Here is a 13,560-nt window from a genome sequence, read left to right as displayed (position 1 = left end):
CAGAACATGGCCTTCTGTCAAATCTAGCACTTACCCTAAGAAATCATGCCACAATACTATGGGCTAATGAGAGTCTCATCTCCAACATGGAATATATTCATTCCTAGGAGATGTATTTGCAAAAACCATTATACAAGACACTCAACCAAACACATGACAAATTCAAAGCAAAAGCCATAAAATCACATAACGCAGCCTATTTGGATGGTAACAATAGCTCATCCATGCTTCTAGAGAGCATTTAGATAAGGCTATACATCACATTTGACGGTAACAATAGCTCATCCATGCTTCTAGAGAGCATTTAGATAAGTTAGATTTCTTTCTAAATGTCATTTATGCATTTAATTCTTATTTTCTAAAAAGATAATGTGTTTGCGTGCATAATGTGAGTTTCATATACAACATTCCACTGACAAGCCATTTTGGGTGGTTCACATTTCCAGGTGTTCTTGTTTCCGAAACCCATACATTTTCCGAGTTTCATATACCTTAGAGAAACAGTAATCCTAAACAAAGTATCAAATCCATAGCAAGATTCATAGACACAAGATAAGAAGCTATACCATTAATCATGGAAACAATGAGAGTGCTTGCATATAGTTTCAAAATTGTTCAGTCTTACAACCAGATAATGGAATGACTAAAACTTACTTCCAGCTCATAAACTTCCCATATATGCAATTCAAACTAAAACATCTAATCTCCTTATAAGTCCTAAGCATAATTTATATAGCCGTGATATTCTGACAATCACCCGAAAGGGTCAAGCACAAAAGTATACTAACGAAAACACAAATATAATACATGTTTACTAAACCAAGTCTCTTCAGGTTATGTTTTTAAATGTTCTTGTAAGATCCCAAATTGAATAGTCGTGCCAATAACAAATTTAATTCTCATTCTAGCTGAAACAAAAAAATTTACCCCAAAAGGTTAACTTGCTACTTCACCAGTAATTATATAATTTCTGACAAAGGTCTTGATCATTGTGATAAATTCATTGATTAAGATGACAGTTGTTTCAGAAGCCAGGAACTAGAGATTTTGGTGTGTTGAAATAAAAGAATGATGGAAACGTATTAATAAAGCTGAGAGTTGTTTCAGAAGATAGGAACTAGAGAATTGATGAGCTGAGAGATCTGATGTCTAATACCAACTCACTCTTTCATTATTGGCTCCTGTCTTCTTGGTTGTGAGCCAACAAAGTGATCACTTTCACTAATCAATTTCAAGCCAATGGCATTTATAGGGGATGCAATTGGACCCTTTGTCCCTTGATTCTCCATTATAAATATGTTGTAAAGAGCAACTGGATCCTCAATTCCTTCTTTCACTAATATCCCCAACCATTGTTTACAGCGGGAGATGGAATATCTATTACCACCCCCGAAATTCAATACAAAGTAGGAAAGGTGCGAATGGCCATGTCCATTGTTTGTTCCACTTAGTTACCAATAATCCCCACAAGAGCACTGCCCACGTTTAAAATGATGGAAACGTTTGGAATCCCTCACAACAATTACTCTGCCAACAATCTTTGTGATGAACTTGGTTGCAGAGTGACAATCACCACACACTCTAAGGTTTTTGACAATGCGGATGGGGGTATCAGGGAAAGTATTGATGAGTCCAAAAGCAATTGCCAACTTCTCACTATGATAGCATAGAATATGCTCTTTTTGTTCCTCCTCTACGTCCTGAAGAGCATAGCATTTGTTGGGAATATACCCTGCTTCCTTCATCTGCCCAGACAATCTGTCCAATTTTTCATAAATTTCCTCTGATTGAATGTGTGATCGGTCTCCCGTCACAAAAGCATGTACCTTGTTATTAAACTCAATCCAGCTGCACCCAGGCAACTTTGTAATGTTTCTGTCTTTCATCAATTTTCGCACCTTAGCTACATTATTCCACAGGCCAGCTGCTGCATAGATGTTTGAGAGTTGGACATAGTACACATCATTTTCAGGGTCCAACTCAAAAAGGTGATTTGCCACACGTTCCCCTAACTCTATATTGGCATGAGTTCTACAAGCACCAAGCAAGGATCCCCAGACAGCTGTGTTAGGCTTTATTGGCATTTTGTTGATGAATTTTTCTGCTTCTTCAAGGCGTCCGGCGCGACCAAGAAGGTCCACCATGCAGCAATAGTGCTCCATTGAAGGAGAAAGCTGATAATCTTGCATCATGGAATTGTAATATCGCCAGCCATCATCCACTAGCCCTGCATGGCAACATGCACAGAGAACGCCAACAAAAGTTACGTTGTTTGGTTTTGTGCCAGAGAGTTGCAACTGTTCAAAGAGTTGAAGTGCTTCCTTTCCAAAACCATGTGCAGCATACCCCACAATCATGGCAGTCCATGAAACCACATTACGTTTAGGCATTTTATCAAACACTTGGCGTGCTCCCTCTATACTCCCACATTTTGCATACATATCTACAAGGGCATTCTCTACAAAGATATCAAATTGGAATACCCTCCTAATTATGCTATCATGGATCTCCATACCCTTGCGGAGAGCTGCTAAATTAGCACAGGCAGGTAGAACGCTTGCAACTGTTACAGAGTTCGGCTTCATGCCTGTCAGCTGCATTTCTCGAAAAAACCTCAAGGCCTCATCAAAATTCCCATTCTGTGCGTACCCTGCGATCATGGCATTCCATGAAACTACATTCCGCTCCGGCATTTTCTGAAAGAGCCTCAGTGCCTCATCAAGGCATCCAGCCTGGGTATATCCAGTAACCATCGCAGTCCACGAGAACACATTTCGTTCAGGCATTTTCTCGAAGAGCTCTGTAGCCCGTCCAACATTCCCAACTTGCGCATATCCTGCAACCATGGCAGTCCAAGAAACCACATTTCGTTCAGGCATTTTGTCAAACACCTTGCGTGCATCCTCTATATAGCCACATTTCACATACATATCTACTAGAGCACTGCCTACATACACATCAGAATGAAAACCCCTTCTAATAATATCTTCATGTACCTTCTTGCCGTGTTCCAGAACAGCCAAGTTGGCACAGGCAGGGAGAATAGTGGCAAACGTGAATTGATCGGGTTGAGTGCCATTCTTTTGCATTTGGCAAAACAACTCCAAGGCCTCCTTGTCCTGGCCATGCTTGGAATAAGCTTGAATCATAGCGGTCCATGAGGCCACATTTCGCACAGGCATCTCATCGAAAACTCCTCGGGTATCCGCCAGGCTCCCACACTTGGCATACAAAACAATGAGCTTGTTGGCCAAGAAAATGTCCAAGTTAAATCCAGATTCACTCATGTGGGTATGGACTCTTTTCGCCTCTGAGAGCGCCCTTTTGTGGAGGCACTCTTCCAGGAGAAAGGAATACGTATGCGAGTCTAGCCGAAAGCCTTTTGGGTTTGTAAGGTACAGAGAGTTCAGGGCCTCCTTCAGCTGGCCTTGCCTGCATAATGCTATCACCTCCTCACGGATGCCAACAGATGATCCTGTATTAATCGTGTCTAGCACTTGTAAGTTGAGAGAAATAGTGGAGAACCTGGCTTTCTGACAGTGATGTCGAAATTTGAGTTCTGTGAGAATAAACCCCGTTTTGTGAATTTCTTGCGTCAATACCATAATGGCATTCTGTTGAAAAATCCAATCGGTGAATATCACAGCCGAATGAAACTCTGCCTGTTTGTCTTACCATCTATATTTTATAAAAGTTTCCTTCATCGTTGGTGATTTGTCGAATATGTATTACAAAATGATTTTGCTCCAATTATTAGTGAGTATATATATATATATATGAAATTTTAATATTTCAGCTCTAAAATTTTCAGCTCTAAAATTTTAATTATTATTTAAATTTTTTTGGGCAATTGGTTAGATATGTCCAGATTTGGGGTTACTGCGAGATATGAATTTAAAAAAAAAAAAAAAATTGGGCTTGTGGTCAGATATGTTCAGATTTTAGGTTTATGGCGAGATATGTTTGTTGGAAGGTTAATGTTTTTTAAATATGCGGATAAAATTTAAAATATATTTAATAAATTTTCTAATTAAATAAAATAATTTAAATCAAATGTTAATCATTATTTTTTTTTAAATTATTATATATTCACTTATCATCTTTTTCTAAATTATATAATATTTATAATTTAAATTTAAATTATATAATATTAAAATCTTTTTATTATAATTGGTTAGATTGGAAATAATGATTTTTTTTTCTATAATAATATTTTTTATTCTAAATATTTACAAATCAGCTAAACACATATGAGAAAATGAAAAAGATCCGTACCATAACTTTTAAAAGAAATCCACCGACCAAGTATTTTTTTAAATCCACTTACAAAGTATTTTTTTTTTAATAAAATACTTGGTAATAGTATTGATAAATTCTAAGTGGATGAATTGATTAGAAATATTTGTTGCAGAAATTTTACTCAATCCAGAACAATTATTCATACTCTTCTATCTCCCACAAAATTTATATATATTGATTGATGTAACTTGTTGGAATTGATTTTGTATAGAATAATACTAGATAATAAATGAAAGATTTTTTATATTTGTATTTTTTTAAAAGTAAAGATTATTATTCTGGTATGGTATTATTTTTTAAGTGTTAAGTTGGTAATATGTAATATAATAATATCATTGTGCTGGTGTTAAGTTGGTAATATGTAATATAATAATATCATTGTGCTAAGAGGCGTTTTACAGTTTAGTAAGGGTGGATTTCATATAAATATGTAAAAATAAATATAAATATGGAAATGTAAATATAAACATTTAACATGTAACGTTTAATATTTAACATTTTTAATTTAATGTTGGTTTTATTTAGAAATCAATCTAATTATTATGTATAAACACAATATAAATTTAAAATATAAAAAAGTTTATGAACACTAAAAAAATAAGTATAATAAATAAATATAAATATAAATAATTTAGAGGTATGGTGAATACATAAAACCTCGTTTTATACTTACTCCCAATGTATGGTAAATAAATAAAAATATAAATAAACTAGAGGTATGGTAAATAAATAAAACTTCTTTTTATGTTTAGTCCATAAACCTTTTTATATTTAAAGAAGACTCAAAAAAAATGTTTTATTTAGGTGAAGCCTACCGGTCAAACACCATATTTATAAAAGAGGTATGGTAAATTAATAAAAATATAAATAAAGTAAGGTAAATAAATAAAACATTTTTTATATTTACTCCATAATTCACTTTATATTTATGAACACTCAAAAATGAGGGTTTATTTATGTAAAGCCTATGGGCCAAATTATTATTAATACCATGCAAAAAAAAACCCTTGATATTAATATTAATAAAAATAAAGATGGCACATGGTATTCGTATTGAGAACCAATGGTATTGACCCATGGTATTCACGTGGAATGTAGCGTATTTAAAGGGGTGAATTAAACCATCATAGATCCATCTTTACTTTGGATCTACTAAGGGATCCAATATCCTGATATGCAAATTAGGATAGAGTGAAAAAATATTTGATCCCTTTAGGAGCTTGGTAGATCCAGACTAAAAATAGATCTATGTTGGTGTATTTAAAATTAAAAAATATATTTATTATTATTATTATTATTATTGGTTTGGTAAATAATTTATTTTTTAAATAGTTTGGATTTAAGTTTTCGAAGATATGTTAGAATTAACAAATTTATAATATTTATCAAATTGTTATATTTAATGTAATAGTGGAAATTGATTTTTTTTTAAATTTATTAATTCTCTAAAAAAATTTCTCTCTAATCTAGAAAAACATTTTATTAATAATCACATCTTATATTATTATTCTTTAATAAATTAAATTAAAAATATATTAATAGTAAAATATCTAAAATTAACATATATTAAAATGGCTTATAACTTAAAAAAAACACTTTCAATAAAAACACTTTTCAATAAACATAATATTTAAAAAATTACACATATATTAACCATAATTAATTTATTGTTTAAATAAGTTATATCATTATTTAATAATAAATATTATTCTATTGTATTATTTTTTATAATCACATTATTACTCTATTTTATTTTATTATATTAAATTAATAATAAATTATAAATTATTACAAAATAATATTAATTAAATAAAAAATATTTGAAATATATGGTTGTTGGTAAAAAGACATCCTAATCATAATCATAATGATAGACTTATTTTTCAATATGAATAAGTAATCAATTTATATAATAGTGGAGACATTACAATTTTTAACACAAAATAATAATTAATTGTACAATTTATGTATAATAATAAATAGTTATTATGGTATTATTAACATATTATATTATTAATAACCACATTATTATATTATTATAATAAAGTATAGGTGTAGTTTAATTTATAAAGGAAATGACAATTTTTACGAGAGTTTTTATTGTTGAATTGAAGCTTTTGTGATCCATATCAAGTTTATGAGAAAAAGTTTTTTAGCCTAAATCACATGATATTTCATTTGTCGACGGGTTTTGAACCAACCAGTGTGGTTCATCGTCAGGACAAGTTGAAGAATCAGATCTAGGCTACATTGGCCTCTTCGATACAAACATGATGTTCAGTCTTCTCTGCATGTTCTGCTAAGGCACTTATAGAGATTTTAAAAGACTTGACTTTGAATTTTTTAATCTGCATAATTTAAGTGCTTCATGGGGTTTTTTAGGGTGTTCAATCTATATATAGATTCAAAAATGTATTTTAAATAACAAAAAAAATTCTTGAAATTGTATTCTCATAAAAAAAAATTCATCTATAAATTAGACTATACCTATAATAAATTAATAATTATATTTTTAAACATAAATTTTATAAATTTAATAAAAATATTAAATTATTTAATAATATAACTTTATTTTTTAATAATTATTTATATTCAAATTAATGTAAGAAAAATATGTGAAATTTATAATCATAAAATAAGAATTTTACAAATAAATTTAAGATATACAATATTGAAGATAAATATTTAATTTTGAACTTTGAATAGAGTGAAATAGTTTATAGTAATGTAATAATAATCCATAAACTATGGATTATTATTACATTATTATTAATAATGTAATAATAATCCATAGTTTAAAGGCGAATGATATCTAATAAGTGAGATAAGGAATCTTGTTCAAAATATTGGATGTAAATTTTTTATTTAATTAGTTTGAAAATAGTGGTTAATATTATATTAAACTTAATCTTAGTTAAACATGGTCATTATGGCTAATATAATCATAGTTAACATGATCAAGCATAGTCAATATGTTAAACCATATAGATCTATAGTTATAAATTGACAACCAAGTTCAAACTAGTCGAATGATGGTCAAACTAGCTCAACTGTTATTAACCATGGTCAAAATAAGCTCAACAACATTCAACCATGGTCAACTAGCATAACAAATATTAACCATTCTCAACCATAGTTAATATGGTCAACCATGTTCACGCATAGTCACCTATGGTTGACCATATTTGATCATGGTCAAACAAACTTAACCATGCTCAAACATGGTCAACAATGCAACCATATTTAATCATGGTCAAACTGTCTTAACTATGATCAACCATGGTTTACATGGCCAACCATATTCATCTATGGTTAAACATTGAACATCATAGTCAATAATGTTCACCCATAATCAACCATAGTTCACCATAGACAACTATGTTAAAAAACATCAACATCGCAGCGTGACAAATAAAATACGATGCCTCAATGTGATGAACAAGAATAAAAGTCAGAATGTGATGAATAGTAGTTGACTTGCAATGTGATAAACAAAGTTGACTCTACAATGTGACAATCAATGTGGCAATGTAATAAACAAAAATTCATATCACAATGTGATGAACAAAAAATGACATCACAACGTGTGAAACAAAAATTGCATCACATGTGATGAAAAAACACTTGATATTGTAATGTGAGAAATAAATATCAACTTTTCAATATAATAAACAAAAATCAATATCACAATGGGATGAAAAAAACAACTTTGCAATGTGACAAGCAAAAATCAACAATGCAATATGACAAAACAAAATCAACATCGCAATGTGACAAACAAAATATGATGTTGTAATGTGACAAATAAATAAGAATGCCACAATGTGATGAATCAAACATTACATCACAATGCAATTACAAAAACACATGTTACAACCTGATGAATAAAAATCATCATCACAAGGTGATGAATAAAAAATTGAGGCCAAAATGTGACATCCATATCTTAGTATCACAATGTGATGATGTCATAATGGCCATCCATAATTAACCATGACCAAATATGCTTTAACATACTCTTCATTGTAAAAAATGGTCAACTATAGTCACCATGGTTAAACATGGTGACAAAATCTCAATGTCAAAATGCCCAACCATTGCAACATGGTTGAGCATAGTCAACACAGTCATTCATATCTAGCATAGAAAACATGGTAAACCATAATAGACCATAGTCAGCCTAGTCGAACTTAGTCAACCATATTCAACTATAGTTAAAAAACATCAACAATAGTCAAACATGGTCACCATAGTTAACCATGGCCACCATGATCATCCATGGACATCCATGATCAACCATTTTGTCAAGCATAGTTAACATGCTCAATTATATTTATCTATAGTTAAATGTTCCCAGTCTTGGTCAATTATGTTCACGTATAGTCAATCATACATGACCACAATCAACAATTTTCTTATAAGCTCATCCATGGTCATACAGGGATATGGAGTTCTACCATGCTCAAACTAGCTCAATAATGATCAACCATGGTTAACATGGTCATCAATGGTCCACCATATTTAACCATAATTGATCATTGTGAACCCTTGTCACCAATTGCACACTATGGTCAAGAATAGTCAATCCTCATCAATCGTTGCTCAACCATGGTTAATCCTCATCAACCATGGTTGACCCTTTTTACCCGTCATCAAGCATGGTCAACCATAGTCAACCTTAGTTATCCATAGTCAAACATGGGACACTGTAGATAACTCGAACAAATGGTCAACTATGGTAAAACATGGTTGAACCATTTTCAATAATGGTTTATGTGGTCAGCTTGGTTAATAGTTATCTACCATGGACAACATGGCTGAACATGGTCAACCATAGTCAACATGGGCATCCTGGTTAGTTATTTTCAACCATAGTCACTATAGGTAAACATTGGCAAACTTGACCAATCATGTACATTTATAAGCAACCATATGTTGACCATAATCAACGATGTTTGATCAAGCTCATCTATAGTTAAACATGGTTAAACAAACTCAACAATGATCATACATGATCAAACATTGTTAACATGGTCAAATATTGTCACTCATTATCAGTGATGTTGAACCATAAATGACCTTAGTTAGTCATAGGTCATCTTTAGTCAACCATAATTAACCTTGCACAACCTTGGTCAACCCATACTCTACCATGGTTAACACGGCCAACCATGGTGAATCATGGTTATGATGGCCTAAGATGGTCAACTGAAGTCTCAATGGTTGAACATAGTCAACCATTGTCATATATTGTCAACATGAACTATCATATAAAACTATGGTCAACCATAGTCCCATTTTATCAACCCACGTTCATCCATGGTTAACATTGTCAAACCATGCTCATCATGCCCAACCATAGACAACCATGATCAAACATGGACAACCATGGTCAACCATAGTCAATCAAAATCTATCATATTTAACTATAGTTTGATGTGGACAGTTATGATCATCCATAGTCAACTATATATTGACTATAATAAACTCTCCTCACCCGTAACTTGAATATATTTAGCCATAGTCAACCACAGTCCACAATCCACCCTACACATGTCATCCATCAACTAGCACAACCACATTAGTAAATGTGGCTGATATATGCAAAGACATTTTCCACATTTTCATTGTAGACTTCAGGTTTCATTATATTTTTATTAGATGTATTGTGATGAATTTCCCAATGGAATATCCATGGTATTTTATTGATGACTTATTATTGCATCCATTAGTTGACATCTGTTAATCAAAATAGGTAAAGGTACAAGGATTTAAAAATGGTTAAGAGCCACATACCAACAATGAGTTCTATTAAGTACGAGAGATGAACTAGCATAGTTAGTTAAAAAAAAAAATAATACGAACTTTATTGAAACAATGATTTTATGAAAACCCAAATTTGGATGCGAGCAAGCCAGAACATGTGATGAACATCCAAATCCATGTAGGATGAACCCACTTGATTACATGGCAGTGGACATGTTGATAATGTGGTAGTTTGGATAGAGATTGATGACATTACTTGCCAACATGGCATGCCTATGTGTCATTGTAGTATAGAAGACATGTCATGGTGATTAATGCGGTGCTTGTGTGGAATATATGACATGGAGGTGATGAAATGGGACCCAAGATCTAGAAATTCAAAGTTTTTGAAAAACAAACTTTTAAGATGTTTTTTTGGGATCTAGATGTGACTGATAGAATAAAAATAAGAATTTGTTAGTTGAATTGAGGCTTCTGTGATCCATAATAAGTTTATGAGAGATTTTTCGGCGTAAATCACATGATATTTCATTTGTCGACACGTTTCAAACCAACCAGTGTAGTTCATTTTCAAGACAAGTTGAATGAACAAATCTCACTTTGCATGTTAAATAGATAGAGCAGAACATCCAACGGCTATTTGACCAGGTAACGACTATATTGACAACGGCTAGATTTGATTGGGAAATGGTTAGTTTGGACTGGATTAGGGGTATAACCTTTAATTTAATTAAATAAGTTAATTCGGTTAGTTATATTCTTATTAAAATAAAAGTAAATGGACCATTTTATAAACTAATACTTATAAATATATATTAAAATAAATAAATTATAAAATAAATTAATTTAAATTAATAGTTAGTTATCCAAGTTATTATATCTAAATATTAGAGTAATTACTAGTTAGTTATAAAAGTTATTGAATATATAAATATTAGAATAATATATAAATAGATAGTTATATTTTTATTAAAATATATATTAAAATAAATTAATTATAAAACCAATCATCATGTTTGTATCGAGGAGGCTAGTGTTATTGCTAGAGTGCCCCATTTCCATCTCCAGAAATTTAGGGAAGCCCTTGAGATTGAAAAGAGGCCGAACAATCTCAATAGAGAGGATGGCTGGAAGATCAGTAGTTGCTGGGTCCTAGCCCTCTCTTCCTACTCATTTTCTTCCATTCTTCCCCTCCCTAGGTTTAGCTTTATCTTGTTGTCTTTTAAGTTATTTCCTTTGTTTCCCGTTTCTTGTGGCCTTTGTTCTTTGAGGTGTGATTGATATTGTTAGAGGTATTGTAATAGCACTTATTTATGCTATTAGTTTTATTCTAATAACAAAAATTAATCTATGATAATATACTAATTTTAACCCTTAAATAAACTATTAATTAATTTTAAATATTAAAATATTCTTTCTAACCCTTAAATCACTCTAATATTTATATATTTAATTAACTTCTATAAATAACTATTAATTTAAAATTAATTTATTTTAATATATATTTATAATTATAAATGTATGAAACAATCCCTTTAACTTACATTTTAATAAAAATATAACTAACTATTTATATATTACTCTAATATTTATATATTTAAGAAATTTTATAACTAACTATTAATTACTCTAATATTTAGATATAATAACTTTGATAACTAACCATTAATTTAAATTAATTAATTTATTTTAATATAGATTTATAATTATAAATTGCTCTTAAATCATAATTATAATTATTTTAATATCATACCCTTAAATTACTCTAATATTATATATTTAATTAACTTTTATAAATAACTATTAATTTAAAATTACTTTATTTTATAATTAATTAATTTTGATATATATTTTAATAAAAATATAACTAACTATTTATATATTACTCTAATATTTATATTTTCAATAACTTTTATAACTATCTAGTAATTACTCTAATATTTAGATATAATAACTTGGATAACTAACTATTAATTTAAATTAATTTCTTTTATAATTTATTTATTTTAATATATATTTATAAGTATTAGTTTATAAAATGGTCCATTTACTTTTATTTTAATAAGAATATAACTAACCGAATTAACTTATTTAATTAAATTAAAGGTTATACCCCTAATCCAGTCCAAACTAATTATTTCCCAATAAAATCTAGCCGTTGTCAATATAGCCGTTACCTGGTCAAATAGCCGTTGAATGTTCTGCTTTATCTATTTAACATGCAAAGCGAGATCTGTTCATTCAACTTGTCCTAACGATGAACCACACTGGTTGGTTCGAAACACGTCGACAAATGAAATATCATGTGATTTACGTCGAAAAATCTCTCATAAAGAATTTGTTAGTTGCTATTATTATGGCATGTTCCCTTCTATTGAAAAAATTTAGGTGTAGAATCTGTTAATACAAAAATCGATTTTTTTAAAAATGTTTTTATATGATTTTTCCTAGATTGAGATGCGATTGGGTGATGTAATGTGCCTACTCCATGGAAGTGGAACAATGCAATGACATGGATAGAACAACACATCTCAGTAATGTGTCAAATGGCATCGCCTAATGTAGTGGTGACATCTAGCCACATGTAACTGCGTGTTAGCCACATGTTAAATGTACAACGGTTGACATGGCATAAGATAATGAAACTTATGAGAGCTATAAATTTGAATACAAAGCTCAAAATTGAATGAAATGTATATCTTTGGAAAGGTTTCGATGAGTAGAACACGATGGTGACCTTAGAAAATAAATTTAAGGTGATTAAGATAAGAAGAACTTCGATAGTTACATTTTCAAAGGATAAATTAAAGTGTTAGGACTTAAAGATATTGATGGAACCATAACAAGAAATTATATATCAGGTTTTATATGTTGTCCTTCCTCGTCATATATTTAATTATATTTGAAGTTTAATTTTTGGTAATTGAGGTGTGTCAAACATCATCAAATTTCGCATCTTGAGTTTCATAAATTTGAAGTTGTTATTTATATTGAAATTCTACACCTCTAAATTTGACATTAATTATCTTTTCCTTTAACTCTCTACACACAAGCTCTCTCTAAAATATGCAAGTTTAAACCCCGCAACCCTCTTCTTATTTTTTTTTATTTGCAATAAATCTTTACCATGATACTTCCTTTTGCGTAAACATATCCTTTTTAAACAAAAAAAAAATTGGATGTGGTCATGGCATAGAAAAAAATTAAAGTGGCTTATTAAAATGAGCTCCATGAGCATCCATTAAGTTGGGCCACATAAAAATATTTAGTGGCTTATTAAAGTGAGCTCCATGATCATTTATTAAGTTAGGCATGAACCTCTGCATTGACTTATCAATGTGGCTCCATTGACACAAATAACCTCTATGCAAACACTTTCAACACTACGTAAAGCTTAAACATGTTGAAAAACAACAACCATTGCTCCTCTTTGTGTGGGCATCCAAATTGTGTGCATCAATAGGATAGAAACTTGACCCTCTTCTTCATCACATG

At 30.6% G+C, this 13,560-nt stretch overlaps 1 protein-coding gene across 1 annotated transcript; it reads right to left on the bottom strand.

The window, feature by feature from the left end:
• Positions 1-982: 982 nt before the first annotated feature.
• On the bottom strand, positions 983-3,300 carry LOC149247803 (pentatricopeptide repeat-containing protein ELI1, chloroplastic-like). Its single transcript, XM_089458290.1, has 2 exons — positions 2,997-3,300; positions 983-2,836 (listed from the first exon to the last, which is right to left on the bottom strand). The coding sequence occupies exons 1-2, from the start codon at positions 3,157-3,159 to the stop codon at positions 1,452-1,454; spliced, it is 1,548 nt and encodes a 515-aa protein (XP_089314416.1). The 5' UTR covers positions 3,160-3,300; the 3' UTR covers positions 983-1,451.
• Positions 3,301-13,560: the final 10,260 nt, after the last annotated feature.

Source organism: Pinus tabuliformis, chromosome 7 (genome assembly GCF_031772625.1).
Source record: "Pinus tabuliformis cultivar Carrire ecotype Pingquan chromosome 7, CPIR1, whole genome shotgun sequence".
NCBI classification, from domain to species: Eukaryota; Viridiplantae; Streptophyta; class Pinopsida; order Pinales; family Pinaceae; genus Pinus; species Pinus tabuliformis.
The sequence above is the reverse complement of the archived record's forward strand: the minus strand, read 5'-3'. Positions and strand labels throughout refer to the sequence as shown.

Bases quoted from the DNA above. Each gene is read 5' to 3' on its own strand.
- LOC149247803 (XM_089458290.1), bottom strand. From the start codon at position 3,159: ATGGACCGCTATGATTCAAGCTTATTCCAAGCATGGCCAGGACAAGGA. The intron at 2,837-2,996 runs GTACATGAAGAT...CCATGGTTGCAG, and splicing joins TTCTGGAACACGGCAAGAAG to GATATGCGCAAGTTGGGAAT.